This window comes from Phytophthora cinnamomi (genome assembly GCF_018691715.1).
Source record: "Phytophthora cinnamomi strain GKB4 chromosome Unknown Contig9, whole genome shotgun sequence".
NCBI classification, from domain to species: Eukaryota; Oomycota; class Peronosporomycetes; order Peronosporales; family Peronosporaceae; genus Phytophthora; species Phytophthora cinnamomi.
In genome coordinates this window covers 154,745-181,978 of record NW_027150942.1, presented here as the reverse complement: position 1 = coordinate 181,978, position 27,234 = coordinate 154,745, and the positions used below count along the sequence as shown (strand labels likewise).

At 65.6% G+C, this 27,234-nt stretch overlaps 1 protein-coding gene across 1 annotated transcript; it reads left to right on the top strand.

Moving 5' to 3' along the window:
• Window positions 1-20,905: 20,905 nt before the first annotated feature.
• IUM83_16324 (uncharacterized protein) lies at window positions 20,906-24,870 on the top strand (the record flags this gene model as incomplete). The annotated part of the gene is made up of 2 exons (XM_067941198.1): window positions 20,906-24,673; window positions 24,769-24,870. 2 exons carry the CDS (start codon window positions 20,906-20,908, stop codon window positions 24,868-24,870), a joined length of 3,870 nt encoding a protein of 1,289 aa, XP_067798395.1.
• Window positions 24,871-27,234: the final 2,364 nt, after the last annotated feature.

Genomic DNA, 27,234 nt, shown 5'->3' with positions numbered 1-27,234 from the left:
AGTGCTACGGGACCCGGTGGCTTGCTGAGCGTGGCGGGCGGGTCTAGCGGCGCGGCGGGGTCGGGAGGGAGTGTTGTCGTGAGCGGCGGCGGTTCGCTGACGGGGTCTTCCGGTTCCGTGGACGTGAGCGGCGGTTCTTCTTCGTCGAGCGGGTCTGGTGGCGCTGTCGGCGTGTCTGGCGGTATGTCTTCTAGCGGCGTGGGCGGGGACGTGACTGTCTCTAGCGGTGCCTCTGGCAGCGGATCTGCTGGCAGCGGTGTGTTCGTCCGTAGTGGTTCTGGCGGCAGCCTGAGCCTCGTCCAGGGCGACAGCAGCGTTGTTGGCAGCGATGTGGAGTTGCGTGGCGGTAGCGTGGAGAGCGCGAACGCGGCGCAGCAGATGAAGATCGTGGGGTCTGCGAACGCTCAGGGCGCGGGCGGCGACGTGTCGATCGATGGCGGTTCGTCCGCGGCGAGTGTGGGCGGTTCGGTGTTGCTGACGAGCGGCGGTGGTGCCGTGAGCAGTGGCGGCGTGACCGTTTCTACGAGCGTCGTGTCCGGTGGTTCGAGTGGCGCCGTCGAAGTGCGCACTGGCGCTAGCAGCGTGTCTAGCGGGTCCGTGCGTCTCGTAAGCGGGTCCGGAGGCGCCAGCGCCGGGTCCATCGAGGTGTCCGGTGGCTCGTCCGCTACGGGTGAGGGCTCCAGCGTGTCTGTGTTGGGCGGCTTGTCGGATTCGTCGACGGGCGGCAGCGTGACGATCCTGAGTGGTGACGGTGCGTCGACGGTGAGCGGCGCGGTGACGCTGGGATCTCACGGCGGCGCGAGTTCCGTGAGCAGTGGCGCGGTGTCGTTGACGAGCGGGTCGGCCGAGACCGGTTCGTCTGGCGCGGTGTCGATCGGATCTGGCGCGTCGTCGGCGCAGTCGAGCGGGTCCGTGAGCGTATCTGGCGGCGAGTCTGCAGGTGCTGGCGGGTCGGTGCGCGTGTCCGGCGGTAGCAGCTCGGACGACGTGGGCGGCTCGTTGGGTTTGGCCGGTGGTGCTGGCGCGACGGGCGGTGACGTGACGGTGTCTGGCGGCGCGAGCACGTCGGGCTATGGCGCGTCGCTGGCGTTGCGCAGCGGAGCAGGCTCGAGCAGCAGTGGCGAGGTGCGACTGGCAAGTGCGCCAGGTGCGGCGTCGGGCGGTGTATCTATTTCGTCCGGCTGGGCGTCTGGGTCTGGCAGCACAGACTCTGCTGGAAGCATCAGCATGTCGGTGGGGTCGTCTGTCGGTGACGGCGGCGATGTGGTCGTGCAGAGTGGGTCGAGCGCGGCATCCGCTGCGGGCGACGTCATGTTGACGGGCGGTTCGTCCCTGTCGACATCATCTTCGACTTCTGTCGTGGCAGGCGCCGTTCGGTTGGAGGGCGGCAGCTCTGCCGGAGACAAGGCCGGCGGCATGGTGTTTGTGTCAGGCGGGTCTGGCGTCGTACAGGGCGGGTCCGTATCCGTGCTGAGCGGCGGCGGCAGTGACGCGGCTGCCTCGAGCGGTGACGTGACGGTGGGTTCGTCCGCTGGTTCTGGTGTCAGCGGGTCCGTGAATGTGAGGAGCGGCGCTTCATCCAGCGGCGTGTCCGGCAACGTGACGTTGGGCGGTGGCGACTCGCTCGGCAGCACGTCCGGGTCAGTGGATGTGGCTGGTGGTTCCAGCGACGCGGCGAGCGGTGGCTCAGTGTCGGTGCGTGGCGGAAGCAGCGGCGGTTCGTCCGCTGGTGGCGCGGTCTCGCTGCTGAGTGGCGCGGCCAGTGCGAGCAGCGGTGCCGTTACGGTGTCGAGCGCGGCTGCCTCGGGCTCGAGTGTGAGCGGCGACGTGGGTGTTCACACGGGCGGTGCCGATTCCGGCGCGTCAGGCTCGTTGTCGGTTGCGTCTGGCGACAGCGTGACTGGGTCGAGCGGGTCTGTGGTCGTGGCGAGTGGGGGTTCCAACTCGTCGGACGCAGGCAGCGTGGAAATCCGTGGCGGGTCGACAGGCAGCACGAGCGCGCGCGGAGGCTCTGTGTCCGTGTCGTCCGGCGAGGACGGCGTGGTGAGCTTGTCTAGTGGCGTTCGTCGCAGTGATATCGGGGGCACGATCGAAGTTGTTGGTGGCGATGGCACAGACAGCACTGTGGGCGGCGGCTCGGTGAGCGTGCGCGGTGGAGCTTTGAGTGCGTCTACGGGTGTTGCTGGCGGCGTTGCCTTATCAGGCGGTGCTGGTTCGTCTGGCGCGGCGATCGGAGGCGGCATTGCGCTGGCCGGCGGCGCGAGCGAGGCTGGTGCGGGTGGCGTCGTGGACATCTCTTCTGGCGCGGGTTTGCTGGGAAGCGGCAACGTGAGCCTGGCAAGCGGTGCTTCTGCGAGCGGGGACGCGTTGAGCGGCTCTGCGACGATCGGGAGCGGCGCGTCGGTGGATGAGGTGTCGGGCGTGGTGACGGTGGCTTCCGGTTCATCGGAGGCTGCTAGCAGCGGCAATGTGTCCGTGGCGTCTGGCGAAGCATCTGCAGCGGCGGGCAGCGTGTCTGTGTCGGGTGGCTCTAGCAGTTCCTCGACGGGCGGTGCGGTGTTCTGTGTCTAGCGGCACTGGCAGTGTCTCGAGCGGCGTTGTGTCGGTCGGAAGCGGTGTTGCTAGCGGCGCGTCTGCGTCTGGCGTTGTGTCGGTTGCGTCTGGCAATGCAGTGGATGGCGCATCCGGCGCTGTGCACGTGTCCAGCGGGTCAAGTGCTACGGGACCCGGTGGCTTGCTGAGCGTGGCGGGTGGGTCTAGCGGCGCGGCGGGGTCGGGAGGAGTGTTGTCGTGAGCGGCGGCGGTTCGCTGACGGGGTCTTCCGGTTCCGTGGACGTGAGCGGCGGTTCTTCTTCGTCGAGCATGTCCGGCGGCGCTGTTGGCGTGTCTGGCGGTATGTCTTCTAGCGGCGTGGGCGGGGACGTGACTGTCTCTAGCGGTGCCTCTGGCAGCGGATCTGCTGGCAGCGGTGTGTTCGTCCGTAGTGGTTCTGGCGGCAGCCTGAGCCTCGTCCAGGGCGACAGCAGCGTTGTTGGCAGCGATGTGGAGTTGCGTGGCGGTAGCGTGGAGAGCGCGAACGCGGCGCAGCAGATGAAGATCGTGGGGTCTGCGAACGCTCAGGGCGCGGGCGGCGACGTGTCGATCGATGGCGGTTCGTCCGCGGCGAGTGTGGGCGGTTCGGTGTTGCTGACGAGCGGCGGTGGTGCCGTGAGCAGTGGCGGCGTGACCGTTTCTACGAGCGTCGTGTCCGGTGGTTCGAGTGGCGCCGTCGAAGTGCGCACTGGCGCTAGCAGCGTGTCTAGCGGGTCCGTGCGTCTCGTAAGCGGGTCCGGAGGCGCCAGCGCCGGGTCCATCGAGGTGTCCGGTGGCTCGTCCGGTACGGGTGAGGGCTCCAGCGTGTCTGTGTTGGGCGGCTTGTCGGATTCGTCGACGGGCGGCAGCGTGACGATCCTGAGTGGTGACGGTGCGTCGACGGTGAGCGGCGCGGTGACGCTGGGATCTCACGGCGGCGCGAGTTCCGTGAGCAGTGGCGCGGTGTCGTTGACGAGCGGGTCGGCCGAGACCGGTTCGTCTGGCGCGGTGTCGATCGGATCTGGCGCGTCGTCGGCGCAGTCGAGCGGGTCCGTGAGCGTATCTGGCGGCGAGTCTGCAGGTGCTGGCGGGTCGGTGCGCGTGTCCGGCGGTAGCAGCTCGGACGACGTGGGCGGCTCGTTGGGTTTGGCCGGTGGTGCTGGCGCGACGGGCGGTGACGTGACGGTGTCTGGCGGCGCGAGCACGTCGGGCTATGGCGCGTCGCTGGCGTTGCGCAGCGGAGCAGGCTCGAGCAGCAGTGGGGAGGTGCGACTGGCAAGTGCGCCAGGTGCGGCGTCGGGCGGTGTATCTATTTCGTCCGGCTGGGCGTCTGGGTCTGGCAGCACAGACTCTGCTGGAAGCATCAGCATGTCGGTGGGGTCGTCTGTCGGTGACGGCGGCGATGTGGTCGTGCAGAGTGGGTCGAGCGCGGCATCCGCTGCGGGCGACGTCATGTTGACGGGCGGTTCGTCCCTGTCGACATCATCTTCGACTTCTGTCGTGGCAGGCGCCGTTCGGTTGGAGGGCGGCAGCTCTGCCGGAGACAAGGCCGGCGGCATGGTGTTTGTGTCAGGCGGGTCTGGCGTCGTGCAGGGCGGGTCCGTATCCGTGCTGAGCGGCGGCGGCAGTGACGCGGCTGCCTCGAGCGGTGACGTGACGGTGGGTTCGTCCGCTGGTTCTGGTGTCAGCGGGTCCGTGAATGTGAGGAGCGGCGCTTCATCCAGCGGCGTGTCCGGCAACGTGACGTTGGGCGGTGGTGACTCGCTCGGCAGCACGTCCGGGTCAGTGGATGTGGCTGGTGGTTCCAGCGACGCGGCGAGCGGTGGCTCAGTGTCGGTGCGTGGCGGAAGCAGCGGCGGTTCGTCCGCTGGTGGCGCGGTCTCGCTGCTGAGTGGCGCGGCCAGTGCGAGCAGCGGTGCCGTTACGGTGTCGAGCGCGGCTGCCTCGGGCTCGAGTGTGAGCGGCGACGTGGGTGTTCACACGGGCGGTGCCGATTCCGGCGCGTCAGGCTCGTTGTCGGTTGCGTCTGGCGACAGCGTGACTGGGTCGAGCGGGTCTGTGGTCGTGGCGAGTGGGGGTTCCAACTCGTCGGACGCAGGCAGCGTGGAAATCCGTGGCGGGTCGACAGGCAGCACGAGCGCGCGCGGAGGCTCTGTGTCCGTGTCGTCCGGCGAGGACGGCGTGGTGAGCTTGTCTAGTGGCGTTCGTCGCAGTGATATCGGGGCACGATCGAAGTTGTTGGTGGCGATGGCACAGACAGCACTGTGGGCGGCGGCTCGGTGAGCGTGCGCGGTGGAGCTTTGAGTGCGTCTACGGGTGTTGCTGGCGGCGTTGCCTTATCAGGCGGTGCTGGTTCGTCTGGCGCGGCGATCGGAGGCGGCATTGCGCTGGCCGGCGGCGCGAGCGAGGCTGGTGCGGGTGGCGTCGTGGACATCTCTTCTGGCGCGGGTTTGCTGGGGCAGCGGCAACGTGAGCCTGGCAAGCGGTGCTTCTGCGAGCGGGGACGCGTTGAGCGGGTCTGCGACGATCGGGAGCGGCGCGTCGGTGGATGAGGTGTCGGGCGTGGTGACGGTGGCTTCCGGTTCATCGGAGGCTGCTAGCAGCGGCAATGTGTCCGTGGCGTCTGGCGAAGCATCTGCAGCGGCGGGCAGCGTGTCTGTGTCGGGTGGCTCTAGCAGTTCCTCGACGGGCGGTGCGGTGTCTGTGTCTAGCGGCACTGGCAGTGTCTCGAGCGGCGTTGTGTCGGTCGGAAGCGGTGTTGCTAGCGGCGCGTCTGCGTCTGGCGTTGTGTCGGTTGCGTCTGGCAATGCAGTGGACGGCGCATCCGGCGCTGTGCACGTGTCCAGCGGGTCAAGTGCTACGGGACCCGGTGGTTTGCTGAGCGTGGCGGGCGGGTCTAGCGGCGCGGCGGGGTCGGGAGGGAGTGTTGTCGTGAGCGGCGGCGGTTCGCTGACGGGGTCTTCCGGTTCCGTGGACGTGAGCGGCGGTTCTTCTTCGTCGAGCGGGTCTGGTGGCGCTGTTCGTGTGTCTGGCGGTATGTCTTCTAGCGGCGTGGGCGGGGACGTGACTGTCTCTAGCGGTGCCTCTGGCAGCGGATCTGCTGGCAGCGGTGTGTTCGTCCGTAGTGGTTCTGGCGGCAGCCTGAGCCTCGTCCAGGGCGACAGCAGCGTTGTTGGCAGCGATGTGGAGTTGCGTGGCGGTAGCGTGGAGAGCGCGAACGCGGCGCAGCAGATGAAGATCGTGGGGTCTGCGAACGCTCAGGGTGCGGGCGGCGACGTGTCGATCGATGGCGGTTCGTCCGCGGCGAGTGTGGGCGGTTCGGTGTTGCTGACGAGCGGCGGTGGTGCCGTGAGCAGTGGCGGCGTGACCGTTTCTACGAGCGTCGTGTCCGGTGGTTCGAGTGGCGCCGTCGAAGTGCGCACTGGCGCTAGCAGCGTGTCTAGCGGGTCCGTGCGTCTCGTAAGCGGGTCCGGAGGCGCCAGCGCCGGGTCCATCGAGGTGTCCGGTGGCTCGTCCGGTACGGGTGAGGGCTCCAGCGTGTCTGTGTTGGGCGGCTTGTCGGATTCGTCGACGGGCGGCAGCGTGACGATCCTGAGTGGTGACGGTGCGTCGACGGTGAGCGGCGCGGTGACGCTGGGATCTCACGGCGGCGCGAGTTCCGTGAGCAGTGGCGCGGTGTCGTTGACGAGCGGGTCGGCCGAGACCGGTTCGTCTGGCGCGGTGTCGATCGGATCTGGCGCGTCGTCGGCGCAGTCGAGCGGGTCCGTGAGCGTATCTGGCGGCGAGTCTGCAGGTGCTGGCGGGTCGGTGCGCGTGTCCGGCGGTAGCAGCTCGGACGACGTGGGCGGCTCGTTGGGTTTGGCCGGTGGTGCTGGCGCGACGGGCGGTGACGTGACGGTGTCTGGCGGCGCGAGCACGTCGGGCTATGGCGCGTCGCTGGCGTTGCGCAGCGGAGCAGGCTCGAGCAGCAGTGGCGAGGTGCGACTGGCAAGTGCGCCAGGTGCGGCGTCGGGCGGTGTATCTATTTCGTCCGGCTGGGCGTCTGGGTCTGGCAGCACAGACTCTGCTGGAAGCATCAGCATGTCGGTGGGGTCGTCTGTCGGTGACGGCGGCGATGTGGTCGTGCAGAGTGGGTCGAGCGCGGCATCCGCTGCGGGCGACGTCATGTTGACGGGCGGTTCGTCCCTGTCGACATCATCTTCGACTTCTGTCGTGGCAGGCGCCGTTCGGTTGGAGGGCGGCAGCTCTGCCGGAGACAAGGCCGGCGGCATGGTGTTTGTGTCAGGCGGGTCTGGCGTCGTGCAGGGCGGGTCCGTATCCGTGCTGAGCGGCGGCGGCAGTGACGCGGCTGCCTCGAGCGGTGACGTGACGGTGGGTTCGTCCGCTGGTTCTGGTGTCAGCGGGTCCGTGAATGTGAGGAGCGGCGCTTCATCCAGCGGCGTGTCCGGCAACGTGACGTTGGGCGGTGGTGACTCGCTCGGCAGCACGTCCGGGTCAGTGGATGTGGCTGGTGGTTCCAGCGACGCGGCGAGCGGTGGTTCAGTGTCGGTGCGTGGCGGAAGCAGCGGCGGTTCGTCCGCTGGTGGCGCGGTCTCGCTGCTGAGTGGCGCGGCCAGTGCGAGCAGCGGTGCCGTTACGGTGTCGAGCGCGGCTGCCTCGGGCTCGAGTGTGAGCGGCGACGTGGGTGTTCACACGGGCGGTGCCGATTCCGGCGCGTCAGGCTCGTTGTCGGTTGCGTCTGGCGACAGCGTGACTGGGTCGAGCGGGTCTGTGGTCGTGGCGAGTGGGGGTTCCAACTCGTCGGACGCAGGCAGCGTGGAAATCCGTGGCGGGTCGACAGGCAGCACGAGCGCGCGCGGAGGCTCTGTGTCCGTGTCGTCCGGCGAGGACGGCGTGGTGAGCTTGTCTAGTGGCGTTCGTCGCAGTGATATCGGGGGCACGATCGAAGTTGTTGGTGGCGATGGCACAGACAGCACTGTGGGCGGCGGCTCGGTGAGCGTGCGCGGTGGAGCTTTGAGTGCGTCTACGGGTGTTGCTGGCGGCGTTGCCTTATCAGGCGGTGCTGGTTCGTCTGGCGCGGCGATCGGAGGCGGCATTGCGCTGGCCGGCGGCGCGAGCGAGGCTGGTGCGGGTGGCGTCGTGGACATCTCTTCTGGCGCGGGTTTGCTGGGCAGCGGCAACGTGAGCCTGGCAAGCGGTGCTTCTGCGAGCGGGGACGCGTTGAGCGGGTCTGCGACGATCGGGAGCGGCGCGTCGGTGGATGAGGTGTCGGGCGTGGTGACGGTGGCTTCCGGTTCATCGGAGGCTGCTAGCAGCGGCAATGTGTCCGTGGCGTCTGGCGAAGCATCTGCAGCGGCGGGCAGCGTGTCTGTGTCGGGTGGCTCTAGCAGTTCCTCGACGGGCGGTGCGGCTTCTGTGTCTAGCGGCACTGGCAGTGTCTCGAGCGGCGTTGTGTCGGTCGGAAGCGGTGTTGCTAGCGGCGCGTCTGCGTCTGGCGTTGTGTCGGTTGCGTCTGGCAATGCAGTGGACGGCGCATCCGGCGCTGTGCACGTGTCCAGCGGGTCAAGTGCTACGGGACCCGGTGGCTTGCTGAGCGTGGCGGGTGGGTCTAGCGGCGCGGCGGGGTCGGGAGGGAGTGTTGTCGTGAGCGGCGGCGGTTCGCTGACGGGGTCTTCCGGTTCCGTGGACGTGAGCGGCGGTTCTTCTTCGTCGAGCATGTCCGGCGGCGCTGTTGGCGTGTCTGGCGGTATGTCTTCTAGCGGTGTGGGCGGGGACGTGACTGTCTCTAGCGGTGCCTCTGGCAGCGGATCTGCTGGCAGCGGTGTGTTCGTCCGTAGTGGTTCTGGCGGCAGCCTGAGCCTCGTCCAGGGCGACAGCAGCGTTGTTGGCAGCGATGTGGAGTTGCGTGGCGGTAGCGTGGAGAGCGCGAACGCGGCGCAGCAGATGAAGATCGTGGGGTCTGCGAACGCTCAGGGCGCGGGCGGCGACGTGTCGATCGATGGCGGTTCGTCCGCGGCGAGTGTGGGCGGTTCGGTGTTGCTGACGAGCGGCGGTGGTGCCGTGAGCAGTGGCGGCGTGACCGTTTCTACGAGCGTCGTGTCCGGTGGTTCGAGTGGCGCCGTCGAAGTGCGCACTGGCGCTAGCAGCGTGTCTAGCGGGTCCGTGCGTCTCGTAAGCGGGTCCGGAGGCGCCAGCGCCGGGTCCATCGAGGTGTCCGGTGGCTCGTCCGCTACGGGTGAGGGCTCCAGCGTGTCTGTGTTGGGCGGCTTGTCGGATTCGTCGACGGGCGGCAGCGTGACGATCCTGAGTGGTGACGGTGCGTCGACGGTGAGCGGCGCGGTGACGCTGGGATCTCACGGCGGCGCGAGTTCCGTGAGCAGTGGCGCGGTGTCGTTGACGAGCGGGTCGGCCGAGACCGGTTCGTCTGGCGCGGTGTCGATCGGATCTGGCGCGTCGTCGGCGCAGTCGAGCGGGTCCGTGAGCGTATCTGGCGGCGAGTCTGCAGGTGCTGGCGGGTCGGTGCGCGTGTCCGGCGGTAGCAGCTCGGACGACGTGGGCGGCTCGTTGGGTTTGGCCGGTGGTGCTGGCGCGACGGGCGGTGACGTGACGGTGTCTGGCGGCGCGAGCACGTCGGGCTATGGCGCGTCGCTGGCGTTGCGCAGCGGAGCAGGCTCGATCAGCAGTGGCGAGGTGCGACTGGCAAGTGCGCCAGGTGCGGCGTCGGGCGGTGTATCTATTTCGTCCGGCTGGGCGTCTGGGTCTGGCAGCACAGACTCTGCTGGAAGCATCAGCATGTCGGTGGGGTCGTCTGTCGGTGACGGCGGCGATGTGGTCGTGCAGAGTGGGTCGAGCGCGGCATCCGCTGCGGGCGACGTCATGTTGACGGGGGTTCGTCCCTGTCGACATCATCTTCGACTTCTGTCGTGGCAGGCGCCGTTCGGTTGGAGGGCGGCAGCTCTGCCGGAGACAAGGCCGGCGGCATGGTGTTTGTGTCAGGCGGGTCTGGCGTCGTGCAGGGCGGGTCCGTATCCGTGCTGAGCGGCGGCGGCAGTGACGCGGCTGCCTCGAGCGGTGACGTGACGGTGGGTTCGTCCGCTGGTTCTGGTGTCAGCGGGTCCGTGAATGTGAGGAGCGGCGCTTCATCCAGCGGCGTGTCCGGCAACGTGACGTTGGGCGGTGGTGACTCGCTCGGCAGCACGTCCGGGTCAGTGGATGTGGCTGGTGGTTCCAGCGACGCGGCGAGCGGTGGTTCAGTGTCGGTGCGTGGCGGAAGCAGCGGCGGTTCGTCCGCTGGTGGCGCGGTCTCGCTGCTGAGTGGCGCGGCCAGTGCGAGCAGCGGTGCCGTTACGGTGTCGAGCGCGGCTGCCTCGGGCTCGAGTGTGAGCGGCGACGTGGGTGTTCACACGGGCGGTGCCGATTCCGGCGCGTCAGGCTCGTTGTCGGTTGCGTCTGGCGACAGCGTGACTGGGTCGAGCGGGTCTGTGGTCGTGGCGAGTGGGGGTTCCAACTCGTCGGACGCAGGCAGCGTGGAAATCCGTGGCGGGTCGACAGGCAGCACGAGCGCGCGCGGAGGCTCTGTGTCCGTGTCGTCCGGCGAGGACGGCGTGGTGAGCTTGTCTAGTGGCGTTCGTCGCAGTGATATCGGGGGCACGATCGAAGTTGTTGGTGGCGATGGCACAGACAGCACTGTGGGCGGCGGCTCGGTGAGCGTGCGCGGTGGAGCTTTGAGTGCGTCTACGGGTGTTGCTGGCGGCGTTGCCTTATCAGGCGGTGCTGGTTCGTCTGGCGCGGCGATCGGAGGCGGCATTGCGCTGGCCGGCGGCGCGAGCGAGGCTGGTGCGGGTGGCGTCGTGGACATCTCTTCTGGCGCGGGTTTGCTGGGAAGCGGCAACGTGAGCCTGGCAAGCGGTGCTTCTGCGAGCGGGGACGCGTTGAGCGGCTCTGCGACGATCGGGAGCGGCGCGTCGGTGGATGAGGTGTCGGGCGTGGTGACGGTGGCTTCCGGTTCATCGGAGGCTGCTAGCAGCGGCAATGTGTCCGTGGCGTCTGGCGAAGCATCTGCAGCGGCGGGCAGCGTGTCTGTGTCGGGTGGCTCTAGCAGTTCCTCGACGGGCGGTGCGGCTTCTGTGTCTAGCGGCACTGGCAGTGTCTCGAGCGGCGTTGTGTCGGTCGGAAGCGGTGTTGCTAGCGGCGCGTCTGCGTCTGGCGTTGTGTCGGTTGCGTCTGGCAATGCAGTGGACGGCGCATCCGGCGCTGTGCACGTGTCCAGCGGGTCTAGTGCTACGGGACCCGGTGGCTTGCTGAGCGTGGCGGGCGGGTCTAGCGGCGCGGCGGGGTCGGGAGGAGTGTTGTCGTGAGCGGCGGCGGTTCGCTGACGGGGTCTTCCGGTTCCGTGGACGTGAGCGGCGGTTCTTCTTCGTCGAGCATGTCCGGCGGCGCTGTTCGGCGTGTCTGGCGGTATGTCTTCTAGCGGTGTGGGCGGGGACGTGACTGTCTCTAGCGGTGCCTCTGGCAGCGGATCTGCTGGCAGCGGTGTGTTCGTCCGTAGTGGTTCTGGCGGCAGCCTGAGCCTCGTCCAGGGCGACAGCAGCGTTGTTGGCAGCGATGTGGAGTTGCGTGGCGGTAGCGTGGAGAGCGCGAACGCGGCGCAGCAGATGAAGATCGTGGGGTCTGCGAACGCTCAGGGTGCGGGCGGCGACGTGTCGATCGATGGCGGTTCGTCCGCGGCGAGTGTGGGCGGTTCGGTGTTGCTGACGAGCGGCGGTGGTGCCGTGAGCAGTGGCGGCGTGACCGTTTCTACGAGCGTCGTGTCCGGTGGTTCGAGTGGCGCCGTCGAAGTGCGCACTGGCGCTAGCAGCGTGTCTAGCGGGTCCGTGCGTCTCGTAAGCGGGTCTGGAGGCGCCAGCGCCGGGTCCATCGAGGTGTCCGGTGGCTCGTCCGGTACGGGTGAGGGCTCCAGCGTGTCTGTGTTGGGCGGCTTGTCGGATTCGTCGACGGGCGGCAGCGTGACGATCCTGAGTGGTGACGGTGCGTCGACGGTGAGCGGCGCGGTGACGCTGGGATCTCACGGCGGCGCGAGTTCCGTGAGCAGTGGCGCGGTGTCGTTGACGAGCGGGTCGGCCGAGACCGGTTCGTCTGGCGCGGTGTCGATCGGATCTGGCGCGTCGTCGGCGCAGTCAAGCGGGTCGGTGAGCGTATCTGGCGGCGAGTCTGCAGGTGCTGGCGGGTCGGTGCGCGTGTCCGGCGGTAGCAGCTCGGACGACGTGGGCGGCTCGTTGGGTTTGGCCGGTGGTGCTGGCGCGACGGGCGGTGACGTGACGGTGTCTGGCGGCGCGAGCACGTCGGGCTATGGCGCGTCGCTGGCGTTGCGCAGCGGAGCAGGCTCGAGCAGCAGTGGCGAGGTGCGACTGGCAAGTGCGCCAGGTGCGGCGTCGGGCGGTGTATCTATTTCGTCCGGCTGGGCGTCTGGGTCTGGCAGCACAGACTCTGCTGGAAGCATCAGCATGTCGGTGGGGTCGTCTGTCGGTGACGGCGGCGATGTGGTCGTGCAGAGTGGGTCGAGCGCGGCATCCGCTGCGGGCGACGTCAGGTTGACGGGCGGTTCGTCCCTGTCGACATCATCTTCGACTTCTGTCGTGGCAGGCGCCGTTCGGTTGGAGGGCGGCAGCTCTGCCGGAGACAAGGCCGGCGGCATGGTGTTTGTGTCAGGCGGGTCTGGCGTCGTGCAGGGCGGGTCCGTATCCGTGCTGAGCGGCGGCGGCAGTGACGTGGCTGCCTCGAGCGGTGACGTGACGGTGGGTTCGTCCGCTGGTTCTGGTGTCAGCGGGTCCGTGAATGTGAGGAGCGGCGCTTCATCCAGCGGCGTGTCCGGCAACGTGACGTTGGGCGGTGGTGACTCGCTCGGCAGCACGTCCGGGTCAGTGGATGTGGCTGGTGGTTCCAGCGACGCGGCGAGCGGTGGTTCAGTGTCGGTGCGTGGCGGAAGCAGCGGCGGTTCGTCCGCTGGTGGCGCGGTCTCGCTGCTGAGTGGCGCGGCCAGTGCGAGCAGCGGTGCCGTTACGGTGTCGAGCGCGGCTGCCTCGGGCTCGAGTGTGAGCGGCGACGTGGGTGTTCACACGGGCGGTGCCGATTCCGGCGCGTCAGGCTCGTTGTCGGTTGCGTCTGGCGACAGCGTGACTGGGTCGAGCGGGTCTGTGGTCGTGGCGAGTGGGGGTTCCAACTCGTCGGACGCAGGCAGCGTGGAAATCCGTGGCGGGTCGACAGGCAGCACGAGCGCGCGCGGAGGCTCTGTGTCCGTGTCGTCCGGCGAGGACGGCGTGGTGAGCTTGTCTAGTGGCGTTCGTCGCAGTGATATCGGGGCACGATCGAAGTTGTTGGTGGCGATGGCACAGACAGCACTGTGGGCGGCGGCTCGGTGAGCGTGCGCGGTGGAGCTTTGAGTGCGTCTACGGGTGTTGCTGGCGGCGTTGCCTTATCAGGCGGTGCTGGTTCGTCTGGCGCGGCGATCGGAGGCGGCATTGCGCTGGCCGGCGGCGCGAGCGAGGCTGGTGCGGGTGGCGTCGTGGACATCTCTTCTGGCGCGGGTTTGCTGGGAAGCGGCAACGTGAGCCTGGCAAGCGGTGCTTCTGCGAGCGGGGACGCGTTGAGCGGGTCTGCGACGATCGGGAGCGGCGCGTCGGTGGATGAGGTGTCGGGCGTGGTGACGGTGGCTTCCGGTTCATCGGAGGCTGCTAGCAGCGGCAATGTGTCCGTGGCGTCTGGCGAAGCATCTGCAGCGGCGGGCAGCGTGTCTGTGTCGGGTGGCTCTAGCAGTTCCTCGACGGGCGGTGCGGCTTCTGTGTCTAGCGGCACTGGCAGTGTCTCGAGCGGCGTTGTGTCGGTCGGAAGCGGTGTTGCTAGCGGCGCGTCTGCGTCTGGCGTTGTGTCGGTTGCGTCTGGCAATGCAGTGGACGGCGCATCCGGCGCTGTGCACGTGTCCAGCGGGTCAAGTGCTACGGGACCCGGTGGTTTGCTGAGCGTGGCGGGTGGGTCTAGCGGCGCGGCGGGGTCGGGAGGGAGTGTTGTCGTGAGCGGCGGCGGTTCGCTGACGGGGTCTTCCGGTTCCGTGGACGTGAGCGGCGGTTCTTCTTCGTCGAGCGGGTCTGGTGGCGCTGTCGGCGTGTCTGGCGGTATGTCTTCTAGCGGCGTGGGCGGGGACGTGACTGTCTCTAGCGGTGCCTCTGGCAGCGGATCTGCTGGCAGCGGTGTGTTCGTCCGTAGTGGTTCTGGCGGCAGCCTGAGCCTCGTCCAGGGCGACAGCAGCGTTGTTGGCAGCGATGTGGAGTTGCGTGGCGGTAGCGTGGAGAGCGCGAACGCGGCGCAGCAGATGAAGATCGTGGGGTCTGCGAACGCTCAGGGTGCGGGCGGCGACGTGTCGATCGATGGCGGTTCGTCCGCGGCGAGTGTGGGCGGTTCGGTGTTGCTGACGAGCGGCGGTGGTGCCGTGAGCAGTGGCGGCGTGACCGTTTCTACGAGCGTCGTGTCCGGTGGTTCGAGTGGCGCCGTCGAAGTGCGCACTGGCGCTAGCAGCGTGTCTAGCGGGTCCGTGCGTCTCGTAAGCGGGTCCGGAGGCGCCAGCGCCGGGTCCATCGAGGTGTCCGGTGGCTCGTCCGCTACGGGTGAGGGCTCCAGCGTGTCTGTGTTGGGCGGCTTGTCGGATTCGTCGACGGGCGGCAGCGTGACGATCCTGAGTGGTGACGGTGCGTCGACGGTGAGCGGCGCGGTGACGCTGGGATCTCACGGCGGCGCGAGTTCCGTGAGCAGTGGCGCGGTGTCGTTGACGAGCGGGTCGGCCGAGACCGGTTCGTCTGGCGCGGTGTCGATCGGATCTGGCGCGTCGTCGGCGCAGTCGAGCGGGTCCGTGAGCGTATCTGGCGGCGAGTCTGCAGGTGCTGGCGGGTCGGTGCGCGTGTCCGGCGGTAGCAGCTCGGACGACGTGGGCGGCTCGTTGGGTTTGGCCGGTGGTGCTGGCGCGACGGGCGGTGACGTGACGGTGTCTGGCGGCGCGAGCACGTCGGGCTATGGCGCGTCGCTGGCGTTGCGCAGCGGAGCAGGCTCGAGCAGCAGTGGCGAGGTGCGACTGGCAAGTGCGCCAGGTGCGGCGTCGGGCGGTGTATCTATTTCGTCCGGCTGGGCGTCTGGGTCTGGCAGCACAGACTCTGCTGGAAGCATCAGCATGTCGGTGGGGTCGTCTGTCGGTGACGGCGGCGATGTGGTCGTGCAGAGTGGGTCGAGCGCGGCATCCGCTGCGGGCGACGTCATGTTGACGGGCGGTTCGTCCCTGTCGACATCATCTTCGACTTCTGTCGTGGCAGGCGCCGTTCGGTTGGAGGGCGGCAGCTCTGCCGGAGACAAGGCCGGCGGCATGGTGTTTGTGTCAGGCGGGTCTGGCGTCGTGCAGGGCGGGTCCGTATCCGTGCTGAGCGGCGGCGGCAGTGACGCGGCTGCCTCGAGCGGTGACGTGACGGTGGGTTCGTCCGCTGGTTCTGGTGTCAGCGGGTCCGTGAATGTGAGGAGCGGCGCTTCATCCAGCGGCGTGTCCGGCAACGTGACGTTGGGCGGTGGTGACTCGCTCGGCAGCACGTCCGGGTCAGTGGATGTGGCTGGTGGTTCCAGCGACGCGGCGAGCGGTGGTTCAGTGTCGGTGCGTGGCGGAAGCAGCGGCGGTTCGTCCGCTGGTGGCGCGGTCTCGCTGCTGAGTGGCGCGGCCAGTGCGAGCAGCGGTGCCGTTACGGTGTCGAGCGCGGCTGCCTCGGGCTCGAGTGTGAGCGGCGACGTGGGCGTCAGCAGCGGCGGTGCCGATTCCGGCGCGTCAGGCTCGTTGTCGGTTGCGTCTGGCGACAGCGTGACTGGGTCGAGCGGGTCTGTGGTCGTGGCGAGTGGGGGTTCCAACTCGTCGGACGCAGGCAGCGTGGAAATCCGTGGCGGGTCGACAGGCAGCACGAGCGCGCGCGGAGGCTCTGTGTCCGTGTCGTCCGGCGAGGACGGCGTGGTGAGCTTGTCTAGTGGCGTTCGTCGCAGTGATATCGGGGGCACGATCGAAGTTGTTGGTGGCGATGGCACAGACAGCACTGTGGACGGCGGCTCGGTGAGCGTGCGCGGTGGAGCTTTGAGTGCGTCTACGGGTGTTGCTGGCGGCGTTGCCTTATCAGGCGGTGCTGGTTCGTCTGGCGCGGCGATCGGAGGCGGCATTGCGCTGGCCGGCGGCGCGAGCGAGGCTGGTGCGGGTGGCGTCGTGGACATCTCTTCTGGCGCGGGTTTGCTGGGAAGCGGCAACGTGAGTCTGGCAAGCGGTGCTTCTGCGAGCGGGGACGCGTTGAGCGGCTCTGCGACGATCGGGAGCGGCGTGTCGGTGGATGAGGTGTCGGGCGTGGTGACGGTGGCTTCCGGTTCATCGGAGGCTGCTAGCAGCGGCAATGTGTCCGTGGCGTCTGGCGAAGCATCTGCAGCGGCGGGCAGCGTGTCTGTGTCGGGTGGCTCTAGCAGTTCCTCGACGGGCGGTGCGGCTTCTGTGTCTAGCGGCACTGGCAGTGTCTCGAGCGGCGTTGTGTCGGTCGGAAGCGGTGTTGCTAGCGGCGCGTCTGCGTCTGGCGTTGTGTCGGTTGCGTCTGGCAATGCAGTGGACGGCGCATCCGGCGCTGTGCACGTGTCCAGCGGGTCTAGTGCTACGGGACCCGGTGGCTTGCTGAGCGTGGCGGGCGGGTCTAGCGGCGCGGCGGGGTCGGGAGGGAGTGTTGTCGTGAGCGGCGGCGGTTCGCTGACGGGGTCTTCCGGTTCCGTGGACGTGAGCGGCGGTTCTTCTTCGTCGAGCATGTCCGGCGGCGCTGTTGGCGTGTCTGGCGGTATGTCTTCTAGCGGTGTGGGCGGGGACGTGACTGTCTCTAGCGGTGCCTCTGGCAGCGGATCTGCTGGCAGCGGTGTGTTCGTCCGTAGTGGTTCTGGCGGCAGCCTGAGCCTCGTCCAGGGCGACAGCAGCGTTGTTGGCAGCGATGTGGAGTTGCGTGGCGGTAGCGTGGAGAGCGCGAACGCGGCGCAGCAGATGAAGATCGTGGGGTCTGCGAACGCTCAGGGTGCGGGCGGCGACGTGTCGATCGATGGCGGTTCGTCCGCGGCGAGTGTGGGCGGTTCGGTGTTGCTGACGAGCGGCGGTGGTGCCGTGAGCAGTGGCGGCGTGACCGTTTCTACGAGCGTCGTGTCCGGTGGTTCGAGTGGCGCCGTCGAAGTGCGCACTGGCGCTAGCAGCGTGTCTAGCGGGTCCGTGCGTCTCGTAAGCGGGTCCGGAGGCGCCAGCGCCGGGTCCATCGAGGTGTCCGGTGGCTCGTCCGCTACGGGTGAGGGCTCCAGCGTGTCTGTGTTGGGCGGCTTGTCGGATTCGTCGACGGGCGGCAGCGTGACGATCCTGAGTGGTGACGGTGCGTCGACGGTGAGCGGCGCGGTGACGCTGGGATCTCACGGCGGCGCGAGTTCCGTGAGCAGTGGCGCGGTGTCGTTGACGAGCGGGTCGGCCGAGACCGGTTCGTCTGGCGCGGTGTCGATCGGATCTGGCGCGTCGTCGGCGCAGTCGAGCGGGTCCGTGAGCGTATCTGGCGGCGAGTCTGCAGGTGCTGGCGGGTCGGTGCGCGTGTCCGGCGGTAGCAGCTCGGACGACGTGGGCGGCTCGTTGGGTTTGGCCGGTGGTGCTGGCGCGACGGGCGGTGACGTGACGGTGTCTGGCGGCGCGAGCACGTCGGGCAATGGCGCGTCGCTGGCGTTGCGCAGCGGAGCAGGCTCGAGCAGCAGTGGCGAGGTGCGACTGGCAAGTGCGCCAGGTGCGGCGTCGGGCGGTGTATCTATTTCGTCCGGCTGGGCGTCTGGGTCTGGCAGCACAGACTCTGCTGGAAGCATCAGCATGTCGGTGGGGTCGTCTGTCGGTGACGGCGGCGATGTGGTCGTGCAGAGTGGGTCGAGCGCGGCATCCGCTGCGGGCGACGTCATGTTGACGGGCGGTTCGTCCCTGTCGACATCATCTTCGACTTCTGTCGTGGCAGGCGCCGTTCGGTTGGAGGGCGGCAGCTCTGCCGGAGACAAGGCCGGCGGCATGGTGTTTGTGTCAGGCGGGTCTGGCGTCGTGCAGGGCGGGTCCGTATCCGTGCTGAGCGGCGGCGGCAGTGACGCGGCTGCCTCGAGCGGTGACGTGACGGTGGGTTCGTCCGCTGGTTCTGGTGTCAGCGGGTCCGTGAATGTGAGGAGCGGCGCTTCATCCAGCGGCGTGTCCGGCAACGTGACGTTGGGCGGTGGTGACTCGCTCGGCAGCACGTCCGGGTCAGTGGATGTGGCTGGTGGTTCCAGCGACGCGGCGAGCGGTGGTTCAGTGTCGGTGCGTGGCGGAAGCAGCGGCGGTTCGTCCGCTGGTGGCGCGGTCTCGCTGCTGAGTGGCGCGGCCAGTGCGAGCAGCGGTGCCGTTACGGTGTCGAGCGCGGCTGCCTCGGGCTCGAGTGTGAGCGGCGACGTGGGTGTTCACACGGGCGGTGCCGATTCCGGCGCGTCAGGCTCGTTGTCGGTTGCGTCTGGCGACAGCGTGACTGGGTCGAGCGGGTCTGTGGTCGTGGCGAGTGGGGGTTCCAACTCGTCGGACGCAGGCAGCGTGGAAATCCGAGGCGGGTCGACAGGCAGCACGAGCGCGCGCGGAGGCTCTGTGTCCGTGTCGTCCGGCGAGGACGGCGTGGTGAGCTTGTCTAGTGGCGTTCGTCGCAGTGATATCGGGGGCACGATCGAAGTTGTTGGTGGCGATGGCACAGACAGCACTGTGGGCGGCGGCTCGGTGAGCGTGCGCGGTGGAGCTTTGAGTGCGTCTACGGGTGTTGCTGGCGGCGTTGCCTTATCAGGCGGTGCTGGTTCGTCTGGCGCGGCGATCGGAGGCGGCATTGCGCTGGCCGGCGGCGCGAGCGAGGCTGGTGCGGGTGGCGTCGTGGACATCTCTTCTGGCGCGGGTTTGCTGGGAAGCGGCAACGTGAGCCTGGCAAGCGGTGCTTCTGCGAGCGGGGACGCGTTGAGCGGCTCTGCGACGATCGGGAGCGGCGCGTCGGTGGATGAGGTGTCGGGCGTGGTGACGGTGGCTTCCGGTTCATCGGAGGCTGCTAGCAGCGGCAATGTGTCCGTGGCGTCTGGCGAAGCATCTGCAGCGGCGGGCAGCGTGTCTGTGTCGGGTGGCTCTAGCAGTTCCTCGACGGGCGGTGCGGCTTCTGTGTCTAGCGGCACTGGCAGTGTCTCGAGCGGCGTTGTGTCGGTCGGAAGCGGTGTTGCTAGCGGCGCGTCTGCGTCTGGCGTTGTGTCGGTTGCGTCTGGCAATGCAGTGGACGGCGCATCCGGCGCTGTGCACGTGTCCAGCGGGTCAAGTGCTACGGGACCCGGTGGTTTGCTGAGCGTGGCGGGTGGGTCTAGCGGCGCGGCGGGGTCGGGAGGGAGTGTTGTCGTGAGCGGCGGCGGTTCGCTGACGGGGTCTTCCGGTTCCGTGGACGTGAGCGGCGGTTCTTCTTCGTCGAGCATGTCCGGCGGCGCTGTTCGTGTGTCTGGCGGTATGTCTTCTGGCGGCGTGGGCGGAGACCTAGTGCTTGCTGGAGGTGAATCGAGAAGTGGGACACCGGGACAGGTTATGATTAAGACACAGTCGAGCTACGATGATACACAGGTTGGTGACATTGGTGTTTTGGCTGGCAGTGGTAGTTCTGGTGGGTCGGTCTCGATTGTATCGGGTGATCGGAAGGGTTCCATTGATATTGAAAATGATGGGACCGTTTCGATTGAAAGTGATGGTGGAGATGTATCGATTAGTGGCGCCTTTACCAAGCAAACCTCCACAGAGGAAGCGCTTTTCGAAAACTCAAATTCGAATACGGCTGACGGAATCGTTTTTCGCGTTCGTAATGACATGGTGGTTGGTACTGTTCCTGCACAATTTCCCCAAGTGATATCTCCCTCAGATCGACGAATCAAGACGAACATTGAGGATGTGGACGAGGATGATATTCTTCAGCGATTGCAGACACTTGAAATAAAACAGTATCGATACACAGACGAATGGAAACGTATTCGGGGCATTGAAGATTCGGTTGTGCGAGGAGTTATTGCTCAGCAAGCCCGCGAAACATTTCCAGAATACGTAAGTGTTCAAGACTTTTATCTCAACGAAAGCGATTTCGGACTGATGAACTTCCATCAAATCGACAAACAGAAAGTCATTCTCGACCTTGTTGCTGCTATTCACTCCCAACATCGGCGCTTCCATGTTTCGGCCAATACGCCGGAGCAAAGTGGAGATGTGACCGTGTCTAGTGCCGACTCGGGTGCTTATGCCACCAGTAGTGACACCGCCGGGACTGGATCAGTCTCGATTGAGTCGGGCCTTTCTGAATCAAGCTCATCTGGGAGTATACAAATCGTCTCCGGGGATGCTCCAAATGGCCAAGCTGGCAACATTGTTGTTGGTGTTGGGGATAGTAGCGACCACGGAGGTAGTATCTCTCTAGAGGGCGGAACTACTTCTGGTGAAGCAAGTGTTGGTGGGTCCGTTGCTATTATGTCGGGCGGTAGCAATACAGGAACCACCGGAAGCATAACGCTTGGCACGACTAACGCCGGAACTACAAGTGATTCCGGAGATATCCTAATGATAACCGGAAACACGAATCTAGGGTCAACCGGTTGGGTAGAGCTTACATCAGGGGACTCAGTGAGCGGTAATAGCGGCAGCGTGGTTGTGGGAGCCGGCTCCAGTGCAGCTGGAAGGGGCGGGCGTGTGACGCTATCGGCTGGTGCGTCCGGGTCCAGCAGCGCCGGTGGATCGGTGGGGGTCCAGTCAGGCGCTTCGGTAGGCGGTGTATCTGGTGAAGTCTCGATCTCGTCCGCGTTTAACTCGGGCCCCAAAGCGCGCGGCAGTGGGAATGTGACGCTGACGACCGGAGATGCGGATACAAACGTAGGACTGATGTCCATTTCGGGAGGTTTTTCTTCGACCGGAAGCGGCGGCAGTGTGCTTGTCGGTGCGGGTGATAGCGCGAAGGGCGCCGGGGGGAGCGTGAGCGTTGTGTCAGGGACGTCCGCTGTGGGCGACTCGGGCAAGGTGAGTTTGCGCTCTGCTGCGGTGTCATCATCTGCAGGCAGCGGGGCTGTCCAGATCGAATCAGGCAGCTCCTCAAGCGGCCTGTCGGGCGATGTCTCTGTCAGCACCGGCGCCTCGGCGTCTTCCGCAACAGTCGGTTCCGTTCGCGTGACAGGCGGCACATCGAACTCCGCAAGCGGGGTCGGCGGCGCTGTAGCCATGGCAGGTGGAACCTCCAACACAGGAGGAGACATCGGTGTGAGTGGTGGCAGTGGTCTGTCGAAGGGAGGTTCGGTTAACGTGCTTGCTGGCGCGTCGGGATCCGGTGGTGCCGGCGGTGCGATCACAGTGTCGACTAGCGCTTCGGATGCTATGCGCAGTGCTGGTCCGGTGAGTATCGCCTCTGGGCGAGGATCGTTTGGCACGGTCGACATATCGTCTGGCGTCTCTGTAGGAGCTGTTAGCGACGTATCAGCTGCGGTCTCTCTCCGCACGGCCCCGACCAGCACGGGCCCAAGTGGCGCGATCGCTGTCGCGACAGGGTCGTCGGCATCATCGACTTCTGGTGGTGTGAACATCGTTTCAGGGGACAGTAGCGCGTCGACGGGTGCTGTACGACTGTCTGCCGGCGCTGGCATTGGCGTGACTGGCGGGTCTGTGCAGCTATTCTCTGGGAACAGCAGCTCGAGTGTTGGAGGACGTATCGACATTTTGTCCGGGGGAGGCGCGGCATCTGGCGCGATCGCGATCTCGTCGCGAAACTCTAGCGCAGGCGGCTACAGCGGACGTGTCGATCTTGCGTCTGGCGGAGGCAGCCAGGGGTCGAGCGGCGTCGTGTCGATCTCGTCCGGCGCTGCGCGTGACGCGGTTGGCGACGTCTGGGTTGCTGGTGGCCGTTCAAGCGTTGGTCGCGGTGGAGCCATGTATCTGCAGTCTGGGACGAGCGATGGGTCAGCCAGCGGGAGCGTTGGTATTGCTTCTGGCGCCGGTGTTGGCAGTGTGAGCTCTGGAGCGGTGGTACTCTCGTCCGGCACGACAGCCGCCGGCGCATCGGGAATGATGACGGTGGCCACTGGAGACTCGAATGCGGTGGCTGGGAATGTGAGTTTGACTTCTGGTCGCGGCGTCGGTGCTGGATCTAGTGGTCTAGTCGAGTTGCGTTCTGGCGACTCAGTGAGCGGTAATAGCGGCAGCGTGGTTGTGGGAGCCGGCTCCAGTGCAGCTGGAAGGGGCGGGCGTGTGACGCTATCGGCTGGTGCGTCCGGGTCCAGCAGCGCCGGTGGATCGGTGGGGGTCCAGTCAGGCGCTTCGGTAGGCGGTGTATCTGGTGAAGTCTCGATCTCGTCCGCGTTTAACTCGGGCCCCAAAGCGCGCGGCAGTGGGAATGTGACGCTGACGACCGGAGATGCGGATACAAACGTAGGACTGATGTCCATTTCGGGAGGTTTTTCTTCGACCGGAAGCGGCGGCAGTGTGCTTGTCGGTGCGGGTGATAGCGCGAAGGGCGCCGGGGGGAGCGTGAGCGTTGTGTCAGGGACGTCCGCTGTGGGCGACTCGGGCAAGGTGAGTTTGCGCTCTGCTGCGGTGTCATCATCTGCAGGCAGCGGGGCTGTCCAGATCGAATCAGGCAGCTCCTCAAGCGGCCTGTCGGGCGATGTCTCTGTCAGCACCGGCGCCTCGGCGTCTTCCGCAACAGTCGGTTCCGTTCGCGTGACAGGCGGCACATCGAACTCCGCAAGCGGGGTCGGCGGCGCTGTAGCCATGGCAGGTGGAACCTCCAACACAGGAGGAGACATCGGTGTGAGTGGTGGCAGTGGTCTGTCGAAGGGAGGTTCGGTTAACGTGCTTGCTGGCGCGTCGGGATCCGGTGGTGCCGGCGGTGCGATCACAGTGTCGACTAGCGCTTCGGATGCTATGCGCAGTGCTGGTCCGGTGAGTATCGCCTCTGGGCGAGGATCGTTTGGCACGGTCGACATATCGTCTGGCGTCTCTGTAGGAGCTGTTAGCGACGTATCAGCTGCGGTCTCTCTCCGCACGGCCCCGACCAGCACGGGCCCAAGTGGCGCGATCGCTGTCGCGACAGGGTCGTCGGCATCATCGACTTCTGGTGGTGTGAACATCGTTTCAGGGGACAGTAGCGCGTCGACGGGTGCTGTACGACTGTCTGCCGGCGCTGGCATTGGCGTGACTGGCGGGTCTGTGCAGCTATTCTCTGGGAACAGCAGCTCGAGTGTTGGAGGACGTATCGACATTTTGTCCGGGGGAGGCGCGGCATCTGGCGCGATCGCGATCTCGTCGCGAAACTCTAGCGCAGGCGGCTACAGCGGACGTGTCGATCTTGCGTCTGGCGGAGGCAGCCAGGGGTCGAGCGGCGTCGTGTCGATCTCGTCCGGCGCTGCGCGTGACGCGGTTGGCGACGTCTGGGTTGCTGGTGGCCGTTCAAGCGTTGGTCGCGGTGGAGCCATGTATCTGCAGTCTGGGGCGAGCGATGGGTCAGCCAGCGGGAGCGTTGGTATTGCTTCTGGCGCCGGTGTTGGCAGTGTGAGCTCTGGAGCGGTGGTACTCTCGTCCGGCACGACAGCCGCCGGCGCATCGGGAATGGTGACGGTGGCCACTGGAGACTCGAATGCGGTGGCTGGGAATGTGAGTTTGACTTCTGGTCGCGGCGTCGGTGCTGGATCTAGTGGTCTAGTCGAGTTGCGTTCTGGCGACTCAGTGAGCGGTAATAGCGGCAGCGTGGTTGTGGGAGCCGGCTCCAGTGCAGCTGGAAGGGGCGGGCGTGTGACGCTATCGGCTGGTGCGTCCGGGTCCAGCAGCGCCGGTGGATCGGTGGGGGTCCAGTCAGGCGCTTCGGTAGGCGGTGTATCTGGTGAAGTCTCGATCTCGTCCGCGTTTAACTCGGGCCCCAAAGCGCGCGGCAGTGGGAATGTGACGCTGACGACCGGAGATGCGGATACAAACGTAGGACTGATGTCCATTTCGGGAGGTTTTTCTTCGACCGGAAGCGGCGGCAGTGTGCTTGTCGGTGCGGGTGATAGCGCGAAGGGCGCCGGGGGGAGCGTGAGCGTTGTGTCAGGGACGTCCGCTGTGGGCGACTCGGGCAAGGTGAGTTTGCGCTCTGCTGCGGTGTCATCATCTGCAGGCAGCGGGGCTGTCCAGATCGAATCAGGCAGCTCCTCAAGCGGCCTGTCGGGCGATGTCTCTGTCAGCACCGGCGCCTCGGCGTCTTCCGCAACAGTCGGTTCCGTTCGCGTGACAGGCGGCACATCGAACTCCGCAAGCGGGGTCGGCGGCGCTGTAGCCATGGCAGGTGGAACCTCCAACACAGGAGGAGACATCGGTGTGAGTGGTGGCAGTGGTCTGTCGAAGGGAGGTTCGGTTAACGTGCTTGCTGGCGCGTCGGGATCCGGTGGTGCCGGCGGTGCGATCACAGTGTCGACTAGCGCTTCGGATGCTATGCGCAGTGCTGGTCCGGTGAGTATCGCCTCTGGGCGAGGATCGTTTGGCACGGTCGACATATCGTCTGGCGTCTCTGTAGGAGCTGTTAGCGACGTATCAGCTGCGGTCTCTCTCCGCACGGCCCCGACCAGCACGGGCCCAAGTGGCGCGATCGCTGTCGCGACAGGGTCGTCGGCATCATCGACTTCTGGTGGTGTGAACATCGTTTCAGGGGACAGTAGCGCGTCGACGGGTGCTGTACGACTGTCTGCCGGCGCTGGCATTGGCGTGACTGGCGGGTCTGTGCAGCTATTCTCTGGGAACAGCAGCTCGAGTGTTGGAGGACGTATCGACATTTTGTCCGGGGGAGGCGCGGCATCTGGCGCGATCGCGATCTCGTCGCGAAACTCTAGCGCAGGCGGCTACAGCGGACGTGTCGATCTTGCGTCTGGCGGAGGCAGCCAGGGGTCGAGCGGCGTCGTGTCGATCTCGTCCGGCGCTGCGCGTGACGCGGTTGGCGACGTCTGGGTTGCTGGTGGCCGTTCAAGCGTTGGTCGCGGTGGAGCCATGTATCTGCAGTCTGGGGCGAGCGATGGGTCAGCCAGCGGGAGCGTTGGTATTGCTTCTGGCGCCGGTGTTGGCAGTGTGAGCTCTGGAGCGGTGGTACTCTCGTCCGGCACGACAGCCGCCGGCGCATCGGGAATGGTGACGGTGGCCACTGGAGACTCGAGTTCAACAGCTGGTAACTTGAACGTTTTGGGGGGTAGGGGTGGAGTTAGCGGTGGCAATTTTACTATTGGAGGGGGTTGGAGTGGCTCTCAAGTCGGCGGGAATGTAAATGTCTCGGCCGGAGGCAGCATCGCCGCTGACGGTGGTGGTGTGGTTATTACTGGTGGATGGAGTAATGTCCATCTATCGGGCGGGGTGGACCAGCAGACGCAGTCAGCTCGGATGTCTGGTGCGATCAAGTCTATGACGGGAGCGTCGGCTCTGAACAGCGGCGGGATCGTGTTAAGTACGGGGTCATCGATCGATGGCAGTAGTGGTGATATGGAACTGCAAGCCGGGCGTAGCTCCAAGGACAGCGGAAACATTTTTATAGCTGGAGGAAGCAGCCGCTATGGTGTTGGTGGCGACTTGAATTTTACCTCAGGTAATTCTGACACTAAAAGCAGCTCCAGTGGCAACGTGGATATTGCAAGTGCTGCGACAGATACGAGCACGTCCGGAAATGTGTCATTTCTTACTGGAGGTGTTATCAGCGGCACGACAGGCTCATCAGCGATAGGAACTGGTGACTCTGGCGATGGAGCTACGGGCGATCTGGTGCTAAAATCAGGCAGCAGCACAACTGGAATTCCTGGAGGTGTAAGCGTCGTAGGTGGGTCGTCGGGGCGACTATCAGGATCGCCTGTTGTTGTTTCTTCTGGCAACGGACCCACTGGCGGATCAGTATCTCTTTTATCGGGTTCAGGGGCAGTTGTGTCAGGACCTGTGAGTATTCAGTCAGGAAAATCCACCGCTACAACGGGTACAGTGACTATTTCGAGTGGTTTGGCCGGCACAGGAGCCTCCGGCGATGTAAACGTGTTGTCTGGAAGTTCTTCTACAGGACAAACTGGCAGTGTATTGATTAGTGTCGGGATCTCGAAAACTCGTGCTGGTGGCTCAGTCAGTGTTTTGAGTGGAAACGGCACTAGTAGTGGTGGCTCGGTTATGATTCGGTCAGGATACGCTGATCGTGGTATTACAGGCGATACCAATATCTCGACGTTTTCTGCTGGCAAAGCGAGTAGCTCTGGTGGGATGAACTTGACTACTGGAGCAGCAGATTATAACAGCGGAAATCTCAGCATCTCTACTGGGTCATCGTCTAGCTCGCAAGCTGGCAACGTTACACTTGCCGTCGGTTCCAGCAATGGCGCCTATGGTGGAAATGCTACCGTACAGGGAGGACCAAATCGACTTCGAGGTGGTGACGTGAGTATTGTGGCTGGAGGCAGCTTCCAGACAGTAGGCGGAACTGCGAGCATTACGTCGGGTGTTGGCGTCCTGACCAGTGGTAATGTAACTATGAGCTCCCCGGACTCTAGCGACACAGGTAATTCAGGCTCTATTGTTGGATCTACTGGTACCTCCGTTTCTGGGATTAGTGGATCTATCAGTTTGAGTACTGGTCCATCTGCCGGACAAGCCGGAGGATCGATATCTATACTTGTTGGGGCTGGAACACGTGGCGCTGGAGGAATGATCAATGCTACCAGCGGAAGTAGTTACAGTGGAACTGGCGGGTCGATTTTCTTCCGCAGCGGATTAGGAGCATTGACATCTAGTGGTTCTGTACAAGTTGAGACCGCGGCTGCTGGAGTCATGGGGCAGTCTGGAGCAGTCAGTATTACTACTGGATATTCCAGTATGGCAGACTCCGGTAAATTCACCGTCAGTACCGGCAGTTCTCTGATGAGGAAAGGTGGAAACATTGAGCTATTAGTCGGAAGTGCCGGTCCCGTCCGTGGAGGTGACATTATTGCATCAGCAGGAAATAGTTCTGCCATTGGGGGATCGTTTGTCGCTACTGGTGGTCTCGGGTCCCAGACTGGTGGTCAGGTATCTCTCAAATCTGGTGGAAGCAGCATTTCCAGTTCTGGAAATATTTATGTTAGTACTGAGGTTTCAGGAGCTGCAGGTCGCTCCGGCGGAGTATTTATTGCGACTGGAAAAAGTTTTGCTGGGAACAGCGGCGATGCATATATCCAAACTGGTGATGCGATCCAAGGAAGTGGAGGTTCTATTCAGCTACTAGCAGGTACTGGGGATACAGGCGATGGTGCCAGTGTTACACTAAAAGCTGGTGCGACACTTGATCAGCATGCAGCGGGTGGGCCTATCCTCATTGCGACTGGGTCTACCAACTACGGCTCTAGCGGAGGCGCTACTATTATGACACCCGACGCAGGTGCCATAGGAAAATCTGGCAGTATTAGCCTCACGACAGGTGCTGCGACAGCGGGCACGGTAGGCGATGTGACTGTGAGCACCGGCGGCAGCACCGGCGGCAACGGCGGGTCTGTGTTGCTGAGCGTTGGCACGGGCAGCAGTGGCGCTGGCGG